At 49.5% G+C, this 21017-nt stretch overlaps 1 protein-coding gene and 1 long non-coding RNA gene across 5 annotated transcripts in view; one reads left to right on the forward strand and one right to left on the reverse strand.

The window, feature by feature from the left end:
- LOC103166745 (pre-B-cell leukemia transcription factor 1-like) overlaps nt 1–21017 on the reverse strand; it is a 55037-nt gene that overhangs the window by 18303 nt on the left and 15717 nt on the right. The window contains exons 2-3 of one of the 4 annotated variants that reach the window (XM_029052813.2): nt 19715–19823; nt 10255–10396 (exon numbers count right to left, since the gene is read on the reverse strand). The exons of 1 other annotated variant lie outside the window; for it this stretch is intronic. In XM_029052813.2, coding sequence (XP_028908646.1) covers nt 10255–10288 — 34 coding nt within the window. In that variant the 5' untranslated portion in view covers nt 10289–10396; nt 19715–19823. Of the gene's footprint in view, nt 1–10254; nt 10397–11259; nt 11979–19714; nt 19824–21017 lie in introns of those variants that run through there. 2 more of the 4 variants (XM_029052814.2, XM_029052815.2) reach the window with 2 other exon arrangements.
- Nucleotides 266–9034, forward strand: LOC120638085. Its single transcript, XR_005659567.1, has 2 exons — nt 266–478; nt 8784–9034. It is a non-coding gene; the product is annotated as an uncharacterized LOC120638085 (long non-coding RNA).

Below are 21017 nucleotides of genomic sequence, written 5' to 3' on the forward strand. Positions count from 1 at the left end.
GGGGGAGGCAGGAGGGAGAGAGAATGTGTTAAATTGGGATTTCCTGCCGGGGGGGAGGGGCCTTAGCTCAGACTCGTTTATTGTTGAATTATACTCCCCCAAGTGCTTAATACAGTGCCCTGCACAGAGTAAGCACTCAAATACGATTCAATGAAGGAATGAATGAAAGACAGGGTGATTCTGCTCCGTCCCTATCCGAGGAAAAGAGGCAACACAGTGGCAACTCCTCAAGGCCGGGGATCACGTCTGCCACTGTCATTATCTGCTCCCACGCACTCAGGCCAGTGCTCAGCACACAGCAAACGCTCGACAGCTCCCGATGGACGAACGAATCAGTCGGCCCACCCCGCCATTAACCAGAGAAGCCGACTGCTTTTGAAGGTCCGGGGAAGGGTTGCGTGGTGCCACGGAGAGACTCGCGCACCCACAATTTACCCGACCTGACCAGCCAGGTCCCCAGGGCAAAGTTGTGGGCCAGGTGAGAGACGTTTCGGTACGAGCCTGGGGTGGATGCAGGTAAGGAGTGGGTGGTGATTCCTGGCTCAACTACAAACCCCAATCTGCTTCTTCAACTGCACAATGACTGGCGTTGGCGGGGGGAGGAGATGGAGAGGGGAGAGGGTGTGTGTTTGAAACTGAGACACTCGATTTAGGAATTTAGGATCTACTAGCCCCACTGCAAGGGAATCTAAATTGCCTTCACAGACACGAGCCGGGTAAGTAATCATTCTTGGTGCATCTGGGTTGGGTACGGAAAGAGAGCTGCGGGTAGGGGTCGGGCATTGATAAAGGTCTCTGGTTCTACACCATCAATTCAGACCTCACAGGGGAGGCACCGTGTCCGCTCAGTGGCAGTAATGTGAAGCTGGATATTTTCACTCCCCAAAGACACTGACTTCTGAATAGCAAACATGCTCAGTAATGCTAGCGGGTATAACGAGAAATGTTCAGTCACAGGTGCCTAAAGGAAGTTTGAATTGAAATATTTATATTCCCATTTAAAGTCATTAGTTATTGGCTTATTCTGCCTCGACATCATTCCTTACCCCCTCCAAGTTCCCCCTAATAGGGCTCCCTGCTTGAAAAACGAAGGGTTCCCTCTCCACAGGATACCCTGCCGACACCTTGAACTCAATGTATCTAAACCTGACCTACTCATCTTCCCTCCTAACTCCACTCCTCCTAATTTTCCCATCACAGTTGACGACACCCCCATTCTCCCTTATCCCAGAAGCCCGTGACCTTGGTGTGACCTCTGACTGCTCACGGCCATTTAACATTCACACCCAATCTGTCACTAAATGCTGCCAGTTTTTCCTCCACGATATTTCCCGGGTCTGTCCTTTCCTCTCCACCCAAACGGCCCCGATCAAAGTTCATGCTCTTGTTTCTCCTGACTGGACTTCACACTGGTCTCCCAGCCACCAACCTACCCCTCTTCAATCTAGGACTCAATGCCATCGGCACCACCTTTCCGAAACCGTTTAGCACAAGTCTTCCCCCTCCTCAAAAGCCTCCGATCGTTCTCTTCTGCCTCATGCAAAAACTCCTGACCACTGGCTTCGAAGCACTTCTCATTTTCTTGAGGCTCTGTCCTGTTCAATCAATCAACGGTAATTATTCAGCGCTTAGTGTGTGCAGAGCACTGTACTAAGCGCTTGGGAGAGCACGATACAGCCGAGTTGGTACACACATTCCCTGCCCACAAGGGGCTTACAGTCTAGAGGGGGAGACAGACATTGAAGAAAATGATGGATATGTACATAAGTGCTGGGGGATCGTGGGAGGGGTGAATATTAAGTGTTTATAAAGGGTACAGGTCCAAGTGCCTAAGCGACGCAGGAGGGAGAGGGAGTAGAGGAGATGAGGGCTTAGTCGGAGAAGGCCTCTTGGTGGAGATGAGATTTTTAACAAGGCTTCAAAGATGGGGAGGTTGGTGGCCTGTCACATACAGAGGGGAAGGGATTCTAGGCCAAAGGGATGATGTGGGCAAGGGGTCAGAGTGAGGTAAAATGAGTAGGTTGGCACAGGAGCATAGCATGCGGGCTGGGCTGCAGCAGGAAACCAGCGAGATATGATAGGAGGGGACAAGCCGATTGCTTTAAAGTCGATGGAAAAGAGTTTCTGTTTGAGGAGTGGGGAGATGTAGACGGCTTTTTAGAAAAATGATCCAGGCAGCAGAATGAAGGAAGGACTGGAGTTGGGAGAGAGAAGAATCAGGGAGATCAGCGAGGAGACTGATGCAGTAGTCAAGGCGGGATATAAATGCCTGGATCAGCAGAGTAGCAGTTCGGATGGAGAGGAAAGGGTGGATTTTAGGCACTGTTGTGAAGGTAGAATCAACAGGACTTAGTGACAGATTGAATATGTGGGTTGAATGAGAGATGAGTTGAGGATAACACCAAGGTTATGGGTTTGTGAGACAGGGAGGACAGTGGTGTTTTCTACAGTGATGGGAAAGACATGGGAGGACAGGGTTTGGGTGGGAAAAAGAGGAGTTCTGTTTTGGACATGTTACGTTTGAGTGTCGGTGGGGCATCAAAATGTAAGACTGCAGAGAAAGAGAGAAGTCAGGGCTGGAGAGGTAGATTTCGGAATTATCCGTGAAGAGACGGGAGTTGAATCCACGGGAGCGAATGAGTTCTCCAGAACGGGTGTAGATGAAGAACAGAAGGGGACCTAGAACTAACCCCCACAGTTAAGAGGGTGGGAGACAGAGAGGGAGCCTAAGAAAGAGAAGGAGCGACCAGAGAGACAGGAGGAGAACCAGGAGAGGACAGTGTCAGCGAAGCCAAGGTTAGATAATAGAACAGCACCTGCCACAGAGTAAGTGTATAACAAATACCAAAATTCTTATAATATTTTCAGGAAAAGGGGGTACTGCTTCCCAGGACCAGGGGAGAGTTTAGGGAGATCACACCTGATGGTTTCAATTTCCTCAATAAAGCACGTGGCCAGATCATTACGATCAAGAGATGGCAGGGGTGGGGGAACGGAGAGTTTGAGGAGGGAGTTAAACATCTGGAACAGCTGGCATGGGCAGTGGGTGTGGAAGTTGATGAGGATGAAGAAATAATATTGCTGGACGGAGGAAAGGGCAGAGTTAAAGCAGGTGAGGATGAGTTTGAGATGGGCGAGGTCTGCTGGATTTTCACCAGCAGCACTCCGCAGCTCCAGCAAAGGAGCAGAGGAAACATATTGTGGAGGTGATCCAAGACAAGTGGTGTGAGATCAGCGGAGGGACAGGGGAGTGAGGAAGTTGTATTCAGTGGAGAGGGTGGTGTTGAGGGTGTTGGTTTGAGTGTCAAGAGAAGGCAGTTTGGGTACCAACACCAAATGGAGACTTCAGAAAATTGGACGGGCGCGAAAGATTGCAGGTCTCTGTGGGGCAACACGTCAAATTTGCGGGGAGTGGGAGTGTGGGAGAGAAGGCAGATGAGGAAGTTGTGGTCGGAGAGAAGAATTTAAGAGTCTGTGAGGGTAGAAATTCAACAGTGATGGAGATGATGAGATCGTGCATGTGTCTAAGTGAGTCAAGTGGGTGAGGTGGGGTGGAGCAGGAAGTCAGCAGAGTTTAGGAGTGAGAGGTAACGGGAAACGGAAGGGTCGTCAAGAACATCCATATGGATAATGAAGACCCCATGGATCACTGTAAGGGTGGAGAAAAGAGAGAAGGAATGTGAGAAAGGGACCAAAGTGGGTGGTACATGACCTTCATAGGAAGGGAAAAAGAAGGATGGGAGAAGTAGAATGGTGTGAAAGTGGCACTGGAGAGTGAGAAGGAAGCCAACTCCTCCCCCTTTCCCAGTGACTCTTGGGGAGTGGGAGAAGATGAGGCCCCCGCTGGAGAGCAGTAGGGGAGACTGTCATCTAGTGAGATCCAAATTTCAATAATGGTGAGCAGGAGCGGGGACTGGGTTGGGAGAAGGGGAGCTTTGCCACAATGGAGTTGGGATTCCACAGGCTGCACTTGACTGTGGGTGTGTTGGGGGGGGGGGTGCAAGGGGAAGGGAGGGATTGGATAACAGTGATCTGATGGGGGCCAGCATTGGGGGAGGGGGATGAGAGCTGGAGCTGGGAAAGGACAGATATGGGGGGGTGGATTGAGAGGGGAAAGGGGTGGCGGGGAAGAGAAGACACAGCATGAGGGGTAGGGATGGTTTGAATGGAGAGGGATGAAATGGACTTCCTTTGAAGTCCACATCCCTCCCCCCTGCAAATCCACCAGGCCACAGCTGTCCCCATCTTCAAAGCCCTCCTGAAATTCCACCTCCTCCAGGAAGCCTTCCTGACCAATTTCCACCATCCCAAGGCACATCAACCCAACAACCACACATAGCACTTCTGAATATCTTTAGCACTTCTGCATAGAGCAGTTTAATGTACGCTTCTCGTTTCATTTATCCACCTTCCCCTACTCTTATCACCAGTTGTATCTGTTGCTCCTCCTAGCTGTAGATCATTTTTATGCCTGCCCATCTCCCCTGTTAAACCGAAGGTTCCCTGATGGCAGGAAACTTGTCTTTTGCCTCCACTGTGTTGGCACTGTGTGCCTCAGCTTCGCCACCCATGATAACCTCGGAGCTGTCAACTGTTTGCCATAAAGAAAAAGCCACTTTGCTTCACCAGGAAGGGGAGAGGCAACAATACAAAAGGCCCAGCTGGGTCACTAGGTAGAATCACGGTCCACAGGACAGAGAGAATCGAGCGGCAGCCAAGATGACCCGAAGGTATTAGGAGGCTGTGATGGGAGGTGAGATGGTAAGTCTTAGGCCTCTTCAGTCTGGAAAGACATGGCTGAGACTAGGGGGCAAGGGGTGGGTTAGGATTGAAGTTTATCAAAAAAAAAAAAACCACCCAAAAAACCCAACAAAGGCTGGGGACAGGACAAACAGGAAATTGCTGTTTCCCAAATCCCTTACCACCAAGACGAGGGGGGCACACATTTTTAAGGCTTGAAGGTGGACGGTTCAAAATAAACCTAAGGAAACACTTCTTTATCCAATGAGGAGGTGGGCAGACTCATGGAATTTATTCCCACAGAAAGTTGTAGTCAAAAAGATCGGCCGGTTGCATGGACGAGAAGTCTTGACTACGTTAGCAAAAGGAGAGTTGGGGATATTAAGGAGAAAAGTCAGGGACGCTTGGCAGTCCATCCCTAAACAGGAGGGCAACTTGTCGGTTCTCTTCGGTTCTCAGGGAGTCAAGGAAGCAGATCTGTTTTGAGTGAGGCTCGGTCTATTCTTGACACCCAAACGTATTCTTTTTCCTCCCTCACACACCCTCTGTCACCATCCCGCACTTATCTCTGTTCTGGTTACACTCTCAGGTTCAGTTCCTTTTTTTTTTTCCATAGTATTTGTTTAAGCACTTACTATGTTCCAGGCACTCTACCAAGCACTGGGGTAGTCACAGGCTAATCAGGTTGGACACAGTCTCTGTACCACGCGGGGCTCACAGTTTTAATCCCCAATTCACAGATGAGGAAACTGAGGCCCACAGAAGTGAAGTGACTGGCCCAAGGTCACGCAGCAGACACGCGGCGGACATTTACCAAACACTTGGAACCGAGACGACATCTGAGCTTTGCCACCACCAGGCTCTGCTAACCGACACTTTCGACCCTGATTCCACCAGGGATCCTAGATTGGCTATGCTGGAAGGGACAGAATCAGTTGGCCCGATAAATTGTGTCAGGCTGGGTTTGGGGTGGTCACCAGCTCACTGAGTTTGGAGGTGGCCTTTGGCAGGATACCTGGGAGCAATGGGGGCTCCCCTCCAGCTCAGACTCTTCACTCTTCCCAAGTAATCCTCCTAACTGTGCTTGGCTCTCAACTCTTCCAACCATCTGCACACATTTTTCCCCCTGAATGGAGCTCCCCGGCCACTCCCCAATCCACAAGACCACGCCCCTTGTCCACCTTCAAAGACCTCTGGGGAAAAACTACCCCATCCAGGAGGCACTCCCTGATTGATTCCCCACCATCCTGGCCATAGCAGCCCATCAACCACCCTTAGCACTTGTGCATATCAGTCAAGTTAATCCACTAGATACCCAGGACCACACGGCAGGAGGGTAGCAAGCAGGGTACGGCCTCTTCTCTCTGCTAATTTTTTTCCCCTTCAACCGCCACGCCCTTCCACCGACTCACAGCCCAGGAAAGAAGGTTTTCTGGGGAAGTGCAATTTCCCCGTGCTCTGTCTCCTGATGAACAGAGTAGAACGTGTAGTTCTCCAGGCTCTTAAGCATGTGTGGACTCAACAGCATTTTTTAAGCACTACAGTTGTACTCTCCCAAGCACTTAGCTCAGTGCTCTGTGCACAGTAAGCGCTCAGTAAATACCACCGATCGACTGAGGAAAAAGCAACAGCTATTCCAGCCCTCAAGGAGCTTACAATCTAAACAGAGGGAGACAGGCAGACATAGAAAAGCAGAGATACAACGGGTAATAGAAGTAGGGAAGAGATGGATAAGAGAACAAATAAGTAAATAAAGGAGTAGGTAAATCGATATATACATCTACACTAAGGTAGCTGTTGGGAGTGGCACGATTTGGGGATGGGGAAGTTAACATGGGACTACCTCCTGGAAGAGGTGAGATTTCCAGAGGGCTTCGAAGCTGGAAAGAGCTGTCGGCTGAAGGATTGGGCAGGAGAGGGAAGCCTGGGCAGAGGGAAGGGCAAGAGCAAGGGGCTGAAGGTGGCAGAATAGAGGATGAGGCACAATAACACAGTTCCCAAGATGGAGAGTAGCAGGCAAAGGGAACAGATATGAAAGAAGGAGAGCGCTGGTGCTGAGTCTTGAAGCCAGTCATCAGGAGCAGCTGCTTGATGCCAAGGAAAATGGGAACCACTTGAAGGGTTCCGAGGAGGGGGCGGACGCGTGCTGAACAACATCTGAAAACAGATTATCTGGGCCGCAGAATGTAGCTTAGACTGAAGGGGAATGAGACTAGTGGCAGGGAGACCGGTGAGTAGGCCATTAACGATAATCCAGTCGGGAAGTGGCAGGAGCTGGAACCAGGACGGTGGCTGTTTAAGTGGAATGAATGGGGTGGACGAGAAATATTGTGGAGAAAGAACTGGCAGGGTTGAGTGGCTGACTGAATGTGAGGGTTAGAGGATAGTAAGAGGTCGAAGATGACACCAAAGTTGCGAGCTTCAGAGACAGAAAGGATGGTGGGAAAGTTAGGAACGGGAGCTTCTTTTCCTTTGCTTTCAAGAGCTCCCTCTCTCTTGGCTTGTGAGACTGTGAGGGCCAGGGTCTGTGTCCAGTTGATTTATCGTGTTGCTACCCCAGGTCTTAGCACAATGCTTCGGTGTGGAGCAAGCACTTAATATCATAATTACTAGATCTACAATTCCATTACTGAACCTCTTTCTAATTGCCAATACTTTGTACCTCAGAACTCAAAGTCAGCCTCCACAAGGGTGTACACATCAGATCCGGAGCACGGGAAGGCACTGAGCAGGAAAAGAGCCATTTCTCTTTTTTATGTGACCTTCCACTAGCCTGACTTCTGGGAAATAGAGTTCCCTGTCCTTGGCCTATGCCCCGTCCCGATGCTTCTGCCATTTTCTGGCACCGATCTAACTGTGCTAAGAACAACTGCCTTTTAATTGTTCTTTGTTTTGTTTAGCTTCGATCCTTGCTTTTCTCTGGTTTGCGCAAGGAAGTGGAACGGGTTCCCCTGACTCTTACGAAGCCACTCTTGAGTGTCGGACTCAACAATGGCTTATGAAATAATTGATACACAGTGGTATTATCTTCTGCTACTGCTGCCGCCTCATAGATATCGTGCTCCACATCCATATTGCACCTGCTATCCCTGCCACCTCACGATTCACGATGCTGGTCATGGGGGCCCACACAGAGAGTGGGGATGGCCTAGTGCAAGCCATCACCACCACTGCAAATCAACTAAAACGCTCACCTTACGGGCTGTAATAATAACAATTGTGGGATTTGTTGAGTGCTGCCTATGTGTCGAGCAATGTACTAAGCACTGGGGCAGATACAAGATCATCAGGTCCCACATGGTGCTCACAGTCTAAGGAGGAGTAAGAACAGATATTGAATCCCCATTTTGCAGGATGAGGGAACTGAGGCACAGAGAGGTTAAGTGACTTGCCCAAGGTCACAGAGCAGACAAGTGGCAGAGCTGACATTAGCACCCAAGTCCTCTGACTCCCAAGCCCGGGCTCTTTCCACTAGGCCATGCAGCAGTAGGACCTACTTTTCCATCCTAACCATTGGTCTGAGTAATGCTCACCCCAATGGCAGGGGGCCGGAAAAGGTGCCCTACGGTATTTTCATGGACCAGATGTGAAAGGACTCTCCCAGGGACACTCACACTCACAGATATCATCTCACCGCCAGCCACGTCGCCTTTGATTGACCAGAGGACAACTCTATTGATTCTACCTATTTTTTTTTTAAATGGTATTTGTTAAGCACTTACTAAGTGCTGTGGAAGCTACAAGGTAATCAGATTGGACACGGTACAGGTCCCACATAGGACTCACAGTCTTAATGCCCATTTTACAGATGAAGTAACTGAGGTACAGAGGAGTGAAATGACTTGCCTAAGGTCACACAGCAGAGAAGTGACGGAGCCAGGATTAGAAACCAGGTCCTTCTGACTCCCAGGCTCTATCCATCAGGCCATGCTGCTTCTCATTTGTTTAGCTCTGTTTTCACCAGTTGTGGCTATATTTTCTTTCTTGCTCTCACTGGGTACATACAATCTGAAGCTGCTTACTTCTTTTTCCTCTCCCCCCAGGGCCCGGATTCTGAGAGCAGTGACCGTGTCTTTTACTTTTACTGCGCACTCCCAAACGCCTAGTACAGTGCTCTGCACCCAGCAGGCACTCAATTAATACAGAAGAGGAGGAGAACTCATGCTAAAGGGGAGTTTCTGCCACAGATCATCTCTTACCAAGCTCTGGAACCAGGAGGATGGCCTAGTACAGATTCTGCTTACCTACGCAAGGTCAATGGTGAAGGGGATATAAAGCTGGTTCTGAAACCGGCTCCATTTTTTTTTCATGGTATTTGTTAAGTGCTTACTATGTGCCAGGCTGTACTAAGCGCTAGGGTAGATACAAGCTAATCAGGTTGGACACAGTCCCTGTCACACGTGGGGCTCTCAGTCTTCACCCCATTTTGCACATGAGGGAACTGAGGCACACAGAAGTGAAGCAACTTGCCCAAGGTCACACAGCAGACAAGTGGCAGAGCCGGTATTAGGACCCAGGTCCTTCTGACTCCCAGGCCCGGGGTTTTTTTTCCATTTGAAAGGAGGTTCCCAGGAACAGAGCAACATAGTGTGGACCCAGACCAGAAGCAGGAGGGGAGGGGGTGGGGGATGTTTATTTGCAGGTGAATGGGGAAAGAGGTAGGGGCAGTGGGCTGTGTAATGAAGGGAAAGAGAGTAAGAAATACTTCTGAGGTAAGCAGGACCCGGAAATTAAAATGAATGGGAGGGGGAGTGGGGAGATGGACAAAGGCTGAGGAAGAAGGGGTGGAGGATGGACACGGGATTAAGAGAAAACCATGACAGGGTAACGGGAACCCGCGTGTGACAGTCTGCCCAGGCACTAGAATTGGCTAAACGCCCAAGAGAACTGCAGTCCTACCTGCCATGAGGGAAAATTGCCTACCTGAAAGAGCTAAACAGAATTACAGTGCCGCGAGAAAAACCCCTCCAGGAGAAGATTCATTTGCATGAATCGGGCCTGGGAGTTGCCAGCTCGCTTGATGATATCAGCATCAGCTGGCAGTCAGCCAACCCAAGGGGAGGAAGGAAGGGAGAGATGGCTAGAAGAGAGAGAGATCCATGTGGGAGGTCAATTAACTGTCAAACTTCAGGGGGACTGGGAACTCCAGATTAAGTTATGGATATCGGACTAGGGATAATCTGCCTTTATTCCAGGATCTGCTTAAATCACCTGTCTGCCCTTAGTGCTCAGGGAAACGTCAGATTCGGTATCTGCTACCTAGACAGCTATGCCCCCATTTCTACCTCTTTCTTCTACAAAGTAGGGTGCCGGTGAATTCTACACGTCGTGAATCCCCTAAATTCAGAGCGACGCTTGACCATCTGGGGGAAGGGAAAAGCCAAGAGGAATTCCTTCTCCCCACCAGCAGCCGGCCCCACGGGCCGCAGGACCGGCTAGCTGAACCCCAAAGTTGCTCGTGTCTTTGGGGGAGGGCTAGATCTACAGAGACGGGGGATGGTGGCGGCAACTTACCTGAGCATTCCCGGGGAGCAATAGCTGGAGCCATTCCTGATGGTGTGGCGAAGGTGAAAACTTCCGAGAGTGTCCTCCTTTGATCTGGGATGGTTTTGATTGGGGAAGGCTGGCTGGCAGACGGTAGCAGTCTGGCACAGGGCTGGTAACACAGTCCGGGGGGGGGAGGGGGAGGGGGAGGGGGGTTTCGGGTTAAAGCAAACCCACTCAGAGCAGGACTGGAGCTTCCTGCCCCGAATCTGCCCGGCCCTGCCCCTGCAGCGGCCATAACAGACGCCACCTGCAGACAGCCCGGGTCAAATTTGGGCCCCGTCTCTGGAAAAGTGACCAGAAATGTCACCCTGGGAAAGCGCAGACATCAGGGGGTGGGCCCTGACAGACCAGTCTGAGAAACCGTCGGCCTTTAAGGCCCGTGGCCCAACCCGTGCACAAGGCGGCAGGCAACCACTTTCAGGCGACCTGCCCAGCCACCTCAGGAGGTCCTGGTTTACCTGGCCTGAAGCAGGCAGTTTCTCTCCTCCTAAGGCTGGCCTACCCTCAGCAAGTCCAGATAATCTTCCTAAAATGTCATTCCGATCACCTCACTCCGCTCCTCCAAAGTGCCGACGGCTGTAGCCGTTGTCTCGGCATCAAACACAAACTCCTGATCACTCGCTTCAAGGCTCTCCATCCTCCTTACCTTTCTGCTGTAGTCTTCCTCTAACCTCCAACTCAATCCTTTTGCTTCTCCCACACTAACCTTCCAACTGTCTCTCGCTCTTGACTCTCCCGACTCTGAACCATTGTGTACACTCTTCCTACTGCCTTCCCGCTCCCTCCCCACTCCCAAAGTCTCCTAAAAGCCACCTCCTCCAGGAGGCCTTCCTTGATTCACCCCTCCCATGGCCATGTCGTCTCATCGGCCACCTGATCACACTCAAGTAAATAGTGCTTAATTTATTCTGCTTATCTATTAATTTCTATCATTTCTGCTTACTTTGGCTCCGAGTTGTATCTACATTTTACCTCTTCTTTCCAATGTCCGTATTCAGTCTTTGTTTGCCTTTCTCCCCCACATTAGACTGGAAGCATCTTGAGGGCAAGGATTCTGACTTCTTTTATTGAATGCTCTCAGGCACCTAAGTACAGGTCTCTGGCAACGGCGAGCACCTACTCTGCTAAACCACCTAATAATATTCCCCGGTACATCCTGCAGAAATCCAGGAACGTTTCTACTGCTCACGCTGTCTCTTTTGCACTTCCAACCCAGAAAAGGTTGAGTTGTATTTGTTTCCAGAGGCCGCCTCCTCAGAGTCAGAAAATCGGAGCCTCTGGTTTTTGAAAAGGAAAACAAGGTCTTCGCCAGTAAAATGAGGTCAACTGACGCTTTCAAATGTGGAGATGTAGGAGTGAACTTTGGGGTTCTTAAAAAGATTGCTGAGCATATCTTTCTCCAAGCAACTGCCGGATATGTTTCTTAGCTCTTGTACTTCGAGCTAAGGGTTTTCCCTTCAGCTGAGGAAAGAAACCTATATCCTTCACCAGTTTCTTCATCCCTACAGCCACCAAAATGCTCGAAAGGCACTGATCCTTACAAGCTAAACTTCAGTCCATCACAGATGACAAGTACTGATCACCAAAGGAGGTTGATCAGAAATCGGCTAGTGCCGCGGGCATCACTATCAATCAATCAGTGGTATTTACTGAGCACTTCTTGTGTGCGGAGCAGTGTACTAAGCGGTTGGCAGAGTTCAATACAACAGAGTTGGTAGACACATTCCCTGCCCACAAGGAGCTTGCAGTCTAGATGGGGAGACAGACATTCAAATCAATTACAGATCTGTACGGAAGTGCTATGGGGCTAAGGATGGGGAGAATATCAAGTGCTTAGAGGGGACATTTCCTCCTGAACATTCAGTCTCCCAAGTGCAGCTTCATTTCTATAATTTGCCTAATTACGGTGATCAGACACTTAGTAACATCATCATCTACGTGTAAGTGCCCCTCCAGTTGGCCGTCGTACGATATCTCCAACCCACTCTCTTCGCTCCAATTGTGATGGTGGGACTGACCAGCTAGGCAAGGCTCAATTTACCAGTCTCGTCCTTCCACCCAGAGAAATCCCATATTTAGCAACGGCATTCAGTCAGGGAAGATTCCACCTACTTTGATTTCATCCTATCTATTTTTGTAGATGGGCTGGGGGAACGGCATCCCTGCTTCATTCTTATTGTGGGCAGAGCGCTGTAACAGCTGCTTGCGGGTAAGCAACCCAAGTAGAAGACACGGTCACCGTTACAAGCTAATGGGGGGAGATGAGCAAACACAGGTCGTCTATTTACAATATGGACGAGTACAAGTGAAAACATGCAACTGGACCGACCAAAGTCACCCAAAATGAACCACTAAATAAGTGGAATACATAAACTGATATAGAACTAATTACAGCAGGTTGCCGCGGGGTGACGTGACCAGCAAGGTGGAGGTCATGATGATGATGACGTTATTATTACGCTGGCATTTATTAAGCGCTTACTATGTGTCAAGGTAATGCCTCCTGGAAGAGATATCTTTCTTGAAGGGTTTGAAAGTGGGGAGGTATATGGTCTGGCAGGTTTGAAGCGGGGAGCTCTAGAAGTAGGGGAAGGATTCTGACGAGATGCCCTCTAACTAGTCCCTTTTCGTAAAGGAGAAAAATGCTATCCTACAACCAGTCAACTCTGTCCTTAAGCACTTATTCTCGCTCCATATGGCAAACAGCTGTCTCGATTGTACAATCAGTTCTATAAATGCAGGGGTTGCCTTCCTAAAGGATCCCACATTAAGAAAAATTCTCATGGATTGGAGAGGGGAGAGGAGAGAGGGAGGGCAAGCAGTGAGGAGGCTGATGGAGTAGTCAAACCGGGATACGATCGGGCCTAGACCGGGGTGGTGGCTTTTTGGATGGAGAAGGGACAGATTCTGACAATGTGGAGAAGGAAAAACCAAGAAGATCTGCCAGCAGACCACATATGGGGGTTGAAAGAGAGGGAGGAGTCAAGAAGAGGTCAAGGCTGTGGGCTTCAGAGAAAGAGAGGATGGTGGTGTTGTCAACTTGGATGAGAAAGTTAAGTTGGAGGGGAGGATCCGGGAGGGAAGCTGAGGAAGGAATTCCATTTCGGCCATTCACGGGCAAAGCATCCACAGCATAGTGTTGATGCCGTGCTGGACCATCACAGCCCCTCAGGCGGTTGCCTTGGGAACCGCTGAAGTCTTTGCCACCCACGTCAGCCAGGTGGGCCACCTAGAGGGCCACCTTAAATGGTTCTTCAGTCAAAACGCTTGACCATCGACGGCCACCCCAGCAGGCAGAACCGGGACCAGAAGCCAGGTCTCCCGATCCCCAGGACCGGGCTCTCTCCACTGGACCAACACCAGCAGGGACAAGAAAATGCCCAATAAATAATAAAGGAGTTCCCTCTCTAAGTGGGCGCAGAGAGCCACAAAGATAAAAAAGCTACAAAAAAATAATAGGAGCAAATGAAAGAGAAGCAGCAGTGTAGCGTAGTGGAAAGAGCCCAGGCCTGGAAGTCAGAGGACTTGGGTGTTAGTCCTGGCTCCACCGCTTGCCCGCTGCGTGCCCTCGGGCAAGACACGTCACTTCTCGGTGCCTCAGTTTCCTCATCTGTAAATCGGGGATGCAATACTCGCTCTGTGGGCATGTGTCTGATCCAAATACCTGGCATGTCCCCCAGCACTCAATACAGTGCTTGGCACAGAGTAAGCGCTTAACAAATACCACCATGACAAGTATAGTATTACAGAAGAGTCCCAATTTAGAATTAAAATATCCAGCTAGAACAGTTTGGGGGAGGGGGAGGGGGAGGGGTCCCATCCCATCTCCGCTCCTTGGTTTCAGTGATTCCCAGGGTTCTGGAGCTATGGCAATTTCCCTCACAGCAAGTGTGTGTGTGGGGGGGGGTCCCGGTGGGAAGAGGGGTCCCCGCCCCCACCTCCTCCGGGACCCCCGGAGCTACCAGTCTTCTGGTTCAGCGGGTCTCGTTTTCTGCCCACCCTGTGCTCCCATGGGGAGGGATCAGAGGATGAGGGAGGCTGCTCCCGCCATTGGAAGTAAGCTCGAAAAGGCCAGAAACCTGAACGTGGGCGGGGGTGCCCAGCGCACCCTGACGGTATGAGTTTGAAGCAGAAGTCAGAAATGGCCTGGTTTTAAAAACTGATTAAAATCTCATTTCCAAAATCTCTTTAAACTAGCTCATCCAGCTTTGCAAGACTAAACCGTCACCTCCGCTCTCACAGGTTTTGTGCGTGCTTCCAGCATAATACCCATTCGCTGTTCATCAAAACATAAAATGATTATCCTAAGCCAAATGAAATTCCCATCATTTCTAATTAATCCTTAATTAAAATACATCACAACCTAAGGTTTTGAAACCTCACTCAATATGCAAATGAAATTCATTACAATGTATTTACATCTCATTAATTAAGGATCTGCAATTCTGAAATGAACTAGATGAGATCGCTGGTGCTAAAATAAAAATGATTTGCCATTTGTCTAAACATTTTCCTCTCCAGATTTCCCTGCACATGGCAACAGAAGGGAAGACAAAGAAAAGAATGAAAGTGACACAGAATTTGGCCATATAAAAAGCTCATAATAATAATAATACCACCACCTTGAATTTGTAGCATGCTAGTCTTTTTTCCAGAGTGTTTTTACACTACTTATCTCACTTTCTCTTCACAACCTCCCTTTGAGGGAGAGGTGGACATTATTGTCCCCATTTTACTGACGAGGAAACTGAGGCCCTTCGACACAGAGGACAGTCATGTCATTAACTGGTGGCCTGCAGTTGAGGATTTGCAGAGAACGTCCAAATGGGTTAAAAAGTCAGAATCCTAATGATCACCAAACGATCTGCATTTATGTGGGAATCATTAAGGGAAATAAAGGTGCACCTACCAGAGAGAGGACCTAAGGTGTACCAGACTGGATCCAGACACTGGTCATGGAGCCGCTGTCAATCGCGGGTTGGATGGACCATTGCCTTGACCCACCCAACCCAGGATTCTGTCTCCGACAAAGGTAACCGAGACACCTGAGGGAGCCATACTGATGGTTGGTTGATCTCCTAGACACGCAATCAAATCAGTGGTATTTTTTTGAGTGCTTTCTGTGTGCAGAGCACTGTACTAGGCCCTTGGGAGAGTCTAATACAATAGAGTTGGTAGGATTAGGGCTGGACCATCTCATGCCCCCACCTTCCCCTCTAGTAACTCACTATGGCTATCCCATCCATAATTTTATCCAAAATGTTCTAGAATCCACTGACATTTTGGGCCTCCACACCTTCCTGTGGGAACAAATTCTTTATGTTTACCCCCAGCTGTGCGAAAAATTGGTCCTTTTGCTTTCAACCTACCCACCCATCAAGCCTCAAGGGGTACCCCACTACATCCTGGTGATGTGGCATCTGGGGGGAAAAAAAAAATCCACGCTCACCCCATCCACATCCTTCATGATTTGTCGACTTCGATCATGGTTCCTCTTGGCTCAGAACTTTCCGGAATGAAGAGGCTTTAAGCTTTGCCACCTTCCCTCACTGAGAAGCTGTTCTACCCCCATATTTTAGTTGCACTGCTTTGCCCCTTCTCCAGCTCACTTATGGCCTTGCTAGGATGTGTCAATCATTCATTCATTAGACTTTATTGAGTGGCTGTGTGCAGATTGCATCTCTAGGAGTAAAGAACACAATCCCCGCCCTCCAAGAGCGGCACACGCTATGTCATGATTAAAGCCAAAAAAAGCAAACAGGGCCATTTGGCTTTGTCATACCAGATCCTAACTTGCCAAAGACAATAATCCTAACCCTAACCCTCACCCTGAGGGTGAGGCTGGAGAAGGAGCCACCTGAACACAAACGCTAGACACGGTTCTGTTACCAAACCAAAGAAAACAAAACCCAAGGAGTAAAAGGAATTATGGTCGGCAATATGGATGATTTATTCTGGATTATATTTCTATAAACTCTCCTGAAACTCAGCTTTTTGCACACTGGCACCAATTAATGGCAGTTGCTGAGTATCTGTGTGCAGAGCACTGTACCGACCGCTGGGAAGGGTGCGAAAGAGTTTAAAGATCGTACAATCTAGCAGAGACAGGCACTTAAACAAGTTCCGGTGTGGAGGAAGTAATCGATTGATCTGGGGAAGATACAAACTAATCAGGTTGGACACAGCCCATGTCCCCCATGGGGCTCACAGCCTTAATCCTCATTTTACAGATGAGGTCACTGAGGCCCAGAGAAGTGAAGTGACTGGCCCAAGGTCCCACAGCAGACAAATGACAGAGCTGGGATTAGAACCCAAGACCGTCTGACCCCCCCAGGCCCGTGCTCTATCCATTAGGCCACTCTGCTTCTCAAACATTTTTCTTCGCAAACGTCCACCGGTGCCCTTCACCATTTAACCCAGGCCTGTCTAACGAAATTCTAACAAACTGCCATTTGACAGGGACCAGTTTGCCAAGAATCGGGGACTCGCTCCCCGATCCCACCCAGCTTTTAGGCTACTCGGGGCAGAACGGTCCACTTCTTGACGTGTGCAATCGGGGCAAGACTCTGCATGAAGACCTGGCAGGAAAGAATGCTAACTGCTTTGTCCTCTTCCTGCTGCCGGCCCCCATCGAGGGTGCTAATGAGTAAAGGGCCCATCGGGCAAGGAAAGCTAGAGGCCGATGGGAGAACCTTCTCACTGTGCCTCATTCTCGCCTGTCATTCATTCATTCATTCATTCATTCATTCAATAGTATTTATTGAGCGCTTACTATGTGCAGAGCACTGTACTAAGCGCTTGGAATGAACAAGTCGGCAACAGATAGAGACAGTCCCTGCCGTTTGACGGGCTTACAGTCTAATCGGGGGAGACGGACAGACAAGAACAATGGCAATAAATAGAGTCAAGGGGAAGAACATCTCGTAAAAACAATGGCAACTAAATAGAATCAAGGCAATGTACAATTCATTAACAAAATAAATAGGGTAATGGAAATATATACAGTTGAGCAGACGAGTACAGTGCTGAGGGGATGGGAAGGGAGAGGGGGAGGAGCAGAGGGAAAGGGGGAAAAGAGGGTTTAGCTGTGGAGAGGTGAAAGGGGAGTGGTAGAGGGAGTAGAGGGAGAAGAGGAGCTCAGTCTGGGAAGGCCTCTTGGAGGAGGTGAGTTTTAAGTAGGGTAATGTCCCGCCACTGACCCCGGGCCCACGTCCCTCCTCTGGCCTGGAACGCCCTTCCTCCTCAAATTTGCTAAACAATCACTCTTCCCCCCTTCAAAGCCCTACTGAAGGCTCACCTCCTCCAAGAGGCCTTCCCAGACTAAGCCCCCCTTTGCCTCAACTCTCTCTCCTCTCCACATCACCTCGACTCACCCCCTTTGCTCTACCCTCCCGCCCCACATCACTTATGTATATATGTATATATCTATAATTCTATTTATTTATATTGATGCCTGTTTACTTGTTTTGATTTCTGTCTCCCCCCGTTCTAGACTGTAAGCCCGGGGTGGGCAGGGATTGTCTCTCTTTATTGCTGAATTTCTACAGTGCTCTGCACACAGTAAGCCCTCAATGAATATGATTGATTGAACGAATGAATGAAGCAAGATGTCCACATAATCCATTTCCAAATACACCCAATTCTCCTAGAAAGCAAGGTTGCATTCTTGCAAAGCTTGCATTTAAGAAAACCAAGTGCTTACCTGCTTTGGCACCACATCCCCTGCACTGGCAGTTTCCTCTAGCTCTACCAGCCTCCCGTTGGTCGACTACTACCACTACCAATAAAAAATGGTCAGGCACCTACTATGTACCAAGCACTGTTCCAGGCGCTGGGGTAGATATGAGTTAATCAGGTTGGATCCAGTTCCTGTCCCACACGTGCTCACGGTCTAAGTAGGAGGAAGGAGGATTTTATCTGCATTTTACCGATGAGGTAACTGAGGCCCAGAGAAGTGAAGTGACTTGCCCAACGTCACCCAGGAGACATAATAATACTAATAATTATGGTACCTGTTGAGCGCTTACTATGTGCCACGCACTGTACTAAGGGCTGGGGTGGGTGCAATCAAATCAGATTGGACACAGTCCCCGTCTCCCGTGGGGCTCACGGTCTCAACCCCGATTTTACAAATGAGGCCCAGAGAAGTGAGGTGATTTGCCCAAGGTCACCCAGCAGACATGTGACAGAGTGGGGATTAAAACCCAGGTCCTGTGCCTCCCAGGTCCGGGCTCTTTGCACTAAGCCACACTGCCTCTCGTGAATGTTCCCTAATATCCCCTAATCACGTTCCAGCCAAAATACACGTTGAAAACACACATTACGGCAGAACTGAGTGTCACTGGCAGTTGGCTACTCTATATTTATTCCAATAATATATTTTGTTGCTTTTTTGATTTATATTTGTTATTACCATTTACATCGGCTTTCCCTACTGTTCCCACTGTGGGCACCCAATTTGTCCCTGCCTGTCTCCTGCAGTGGACTGTTAGCTCCTTGTAGGCAGAGAATGTGTCTACCAACTCTGTGTGCTCTGCACACAGTAAGTGCTCACTAAATAGCATTCATCGACTAAGCTCCGTAAAGATCGTGTCTTCTATAGGGGCACCCCATGATACAGCGGGTTATGCTCCTTGAAGTGGCTGCATCGTGGGGTGCGTTTTCCCTAAGACATGCATGACTGCGACTAGGATGCTTTCAAGACTCTCTGGAAAAAAAAATATACTGAGCTCCTTGATATGCTGGCATACTGCTACATTAAAGATCACTAAACTAATCTCTGTTCCAGTAATTCAAAGCACGGGATCACAAGATTCATTAAACGTGAGGCTGTAGAACGATTATGAGTCTTTGCAGGAGACTGAGGAAGTAGCAGCTTGTCCCACTGACGTTCTGAGACTTTTTTCCATTTTAGTGAAGAATTTATCCAATTGCAGTTGAACCGCCACCTTTTTCTGGCCTTCCTTAAAGAACTCTGGAGCGGGATAATGCCTTCTGCAAACCTCTGCACACCTCGCAATTCTTCTTTCCATCAGGGTCGTCTACCGTCTTTTTATAAATTCAACAGTATTCTCAAACACCGACCCCAGACTTCTTAAATCCCCAAGTCGTCGTCGAGGGTGGAAGAGGCCTTAACTCCTTCTTCATCTGCCTCGGCAACTAGAAATGATGTGCCGGGGTTGCTGAAGTTGGACGAAGTCCTCGCCGGACAACGGTCCCTTTGAAGGAGACGTAATTACCACAGTGGCGACCGTCTGCATCCTCCGTTTCTAAATCAAGTCGCCTCCCCGGTTCGGCGATCTCTTTAGCCGTCCGTTTGAAACGCCTGATGAGCTGTGGGTAGAGCTTCCTCCGGGATCCGGTCACTGTTGATCGCTTAATCTCAGCCCAGCGGAGGCGGGGAGGAAGTGGGGAGGGGTGTACTTACCCGAGGCGCTCGGCCAAAACTCCGTGGCAGTCGAGCTTTTGCAAAGGGTAAGGCAGCCAACAAATACAAGTAGGGTCCCTGGGGTGGTTGGATCGTGGGGCGGTTTAACCTGGGGTAAGGTATCAAACAATAATGCGGGTATCACTGGGCTGAATGTATTACGGAGTGGCTGTAACCTGGGCTATGACTGGATTTTGCTTATATGCCCCCAAGGGCCCAGAACTGGGGCCTGGATACAAAAGCAGGCATCCGATGCAGAGCCCGGACACTCTACCCATCGCTGCCCTCCCCAACCCCCATGCCACTGGGCCTCCCATCGGTCCCTGCTCCAGCCCGGGAAGGTCTCGAACACAGGCAGCAGCAGGAGCCCACCAGTCGGTCCCCTCACATTGGACCTCCAAGGCCTGCCGCACGCGAGAGAAGCGACCCCCTCCCCGGTCCGTCAGAACTCCCATCAGCCCCTGCTCCAAGCCCTAAAAGGACTCAAGCACCAAAGCTTAGTCTATGCCTTTGGTGACTGGTGAAGCCAAAACACTCCATTACTCATCGTATTTATTCTCCTCCTTGTCTTTCTTTTTTGTTTCCACCTTTCCTTTCTATGCCTGTTGCCAACCCTCTCCCGGGTCCTTACTCGTAGACTGTGAGCCCTTTGGGGGCCAGGGACCGTGTCTAATTCCTCCCCAGATTTTTTTTTTTGCCCAGTGCTTAGTACAGTGCTTTGCCCACAATAGGTGCTTAATAAATACTACAGTGGACCACCAGTATAGCAGGCGATTCGTGGGCCAATTCATGAGAGAGTTTCCTACCAGAGGTGCAAAGACCCACATGTTCACTAGGAGAGATTCTTACTTGCCTTCGGAACACGGAGAGTGGCTATTTGCGAAACAGACCAAAGCCAAAAGGTTAAAAATCTATAGCATTCCTGAGAAACTCAACCATTACTAATAACTGTTAAGTGCTTGCTAGGTACCAACCACTATACTAAGCACTGGGGTAGACGCAAGATCACCAGATCCCACTTAGGGCTCACGGTCTCAGTAGGAGGGAGAACAGGGACTGAATCCCCTTTTAGCAAATAAGGCACCTGAGGCCCAGAGAAGTGAAGTGACTTGCCCCAGGTCACACAGCAAACTCCTGGCAGAGCCAGGATTAGAATCCAGGTCCTCTGACTCCCAGGCCCGGGCTCTTTCCACGAGGCCACTCTGTTACTAATATTCAAGATCCCAGAGAGTGGGTTTGCCCTCCGAGGGGCTTATAGCAGCCTTCCCCGCCTTTCTGGCTGAGATAACCAGCCTCATAGCCT

Source organism: Ornithorhynchus anatinus, chromosome X2 (genome assembly GCF_004115215.2).
Source record: "Ornithorhynchus anatinus isolate Pmale09 chromosome X2, mOrnAna1.pri.v4, whole genome shotgun sequence".
NCBI classification, from domain to species: domain Eukaryota; kingdom Metazoa; phylum Chordata; class Mammalia; order Monotremata; family Ornithorhynchidae; genus Ornithorhynchus; species Ornithorhynchus anatinus.